General features: G+C 47.4%; 1 protein-coding gene across 1 annotated transcript; it reads left to right on the plus strand.

Annotated features, from left to right (window-relative positions):
- Positions 1–540: 540 nt before the first annotated feature.
- On the plus strand, positions 541–1,226 carry PPP1R2C (PPP1R2C family member C). The gene is given in 2 exon segments (XM_059050214.1): positions 541–712; positions 715–1,226. Coding segments are annotated over 2 exon segments (684 nt in total).
- The last annotated feature ends 387 nt before the right edge of the window (positions 1,227–1,613 follow it).

Below are 1,613 nucleotides of genomic sequence, written 5' to 3' on the forward strand. Positions count from 1 at the left end.
ATGGGGGTGAGGGCTAGTTCAGAGGCTGTGACGGTGACCCCGACCAGAGATGGTGGTGACTTGAATCAGGGTGGCGGCAGAATTGGAGTTTCTTGAAATATTCTCTTGAAATATTTAAGCCAGTAGCGAAGGGCTGGATAGAAGAAACAATATGTGATCATGGAGGATTGCGGGGGTGGGGGTGGGGGGAGTGGGGCCGGGTGCAGAGGGAGGAGTTCCCAGCCAGTGTTAAGTGGCTGGGCATTGGGGCCTTTAACGGAGGGGCAGGGTAGGAAGGGTCCTCTAGCCCCTAGGCCTCCAATCTTTCCAACCCAAGGAGTGGCTTTGAAACTTTGGCCTGTGACCCCCAGGGAGAAATACGTTTTACAGGGTCCGCCCGCACACAGACAGGGGATAGAGAAATTCACAAGTCAGTGCTTCTCCGTTTCATGTGCAGTGAAGGCGGATTTCCTATCTTACACTATTAAACAAACAAACAAAAACATAGGTCCTCTTGGCCTCCTCTCCCCCCTCCCCCCAGGCGTTGACAGCGGCGCGCTGATGGAGGCGGGGACCACTGTGGCATCACCCGCGTTGGACTTCGTGACATCGGGGGCCGGGAAGTCCCAGAAGTGGGATGAGTCGAACTTCCTGGCGACCTACCGCCCTGCGTACAGAGTCTACGATTTCATGAAGATGAATGAGCCCGGCACTCGCCAGCTCGGTCTGGAGGAGGACAGGAAGGAGGTGCAAAGAGTGATTTCGAAACTAAAGAAGCCATGACCCTCGACAGCTTAGCTAATAAATTAGCCACCACTGATACCTCCTCGGAGCTCAACTATCTAGTGCGGGAGCCGGAGAAGGATGGGGTGCACACCAGCAAAATCTTCTTGGACAAACGAGAGAAACAGCAGCAGTTCGAAATGAAAAGGAAGCTTCACTACAACCAAGGACTGAACATCAAATTGGCCAGACAGCTGATTTCCAAAGATCTACAACGTGAGGAGGAGGAGGCTGAAAACAAAGAAAGTTGGCATGCCACCAGCCAAGACAAGACTACCATCATGGAAGAATCAGAGGAAGGCCCCACCAGCAACGAGGAACTGCAGACCCAGTCATTCTACGACGAGAAGACAACGTTTGATCAACGCTGCAATTGTTTGTCAGATCCAAACCCCGTTACTATAACCTGCGGCTTCTTGTTGTGTAGAGCTCATGCTTCAAGTACTGAAATACTTATCAGTTAAATTGGACTGCGATAATTAAACGGTAAACTTAGAAAATAATAGGTTAACTGGAAAAATCCCTGCTTGCTATTCTGTCTGGTTCTTTGCCACAGATACCGATTCTGATATTCGTCTAAAGCCCCATTACTTTGAGAAAACTGTTGGTTAATGTACATAGCATATAGCTTTCGATGTGTTAAATGTTTAAAGGGGGACTGATTTATATTCACTTCTAGCTGTACTAACTTTTATAGAAAAGGTTTTGTTACAAAATCTAAATGCAATTGGTACAGTGGGTTATGTAGTCTTATAAATATTCAGGCTGAAAAATACTTGTCTTTAGGGTGATTGGCCTGTTTAATTGAGAGGGGATATATTATAAGAGTTATTGTTACATTTTTACCTTTA

This window comes from Kogia breviceps, chromosome X, assembly GCF_026419965.1.
Source record: "Kogia breviceps isolate mKogBre1 chromosome X, mKogBre1 haplotype 1, whole genome shotgun sequence".
In the NCBI taxonomy this organism is placed as follows: Eukaryota; Metazoa; Chordata; class Mammalia; order Artiodactyla; family Physeteridae; genus Kogia; species Kogia breviceps.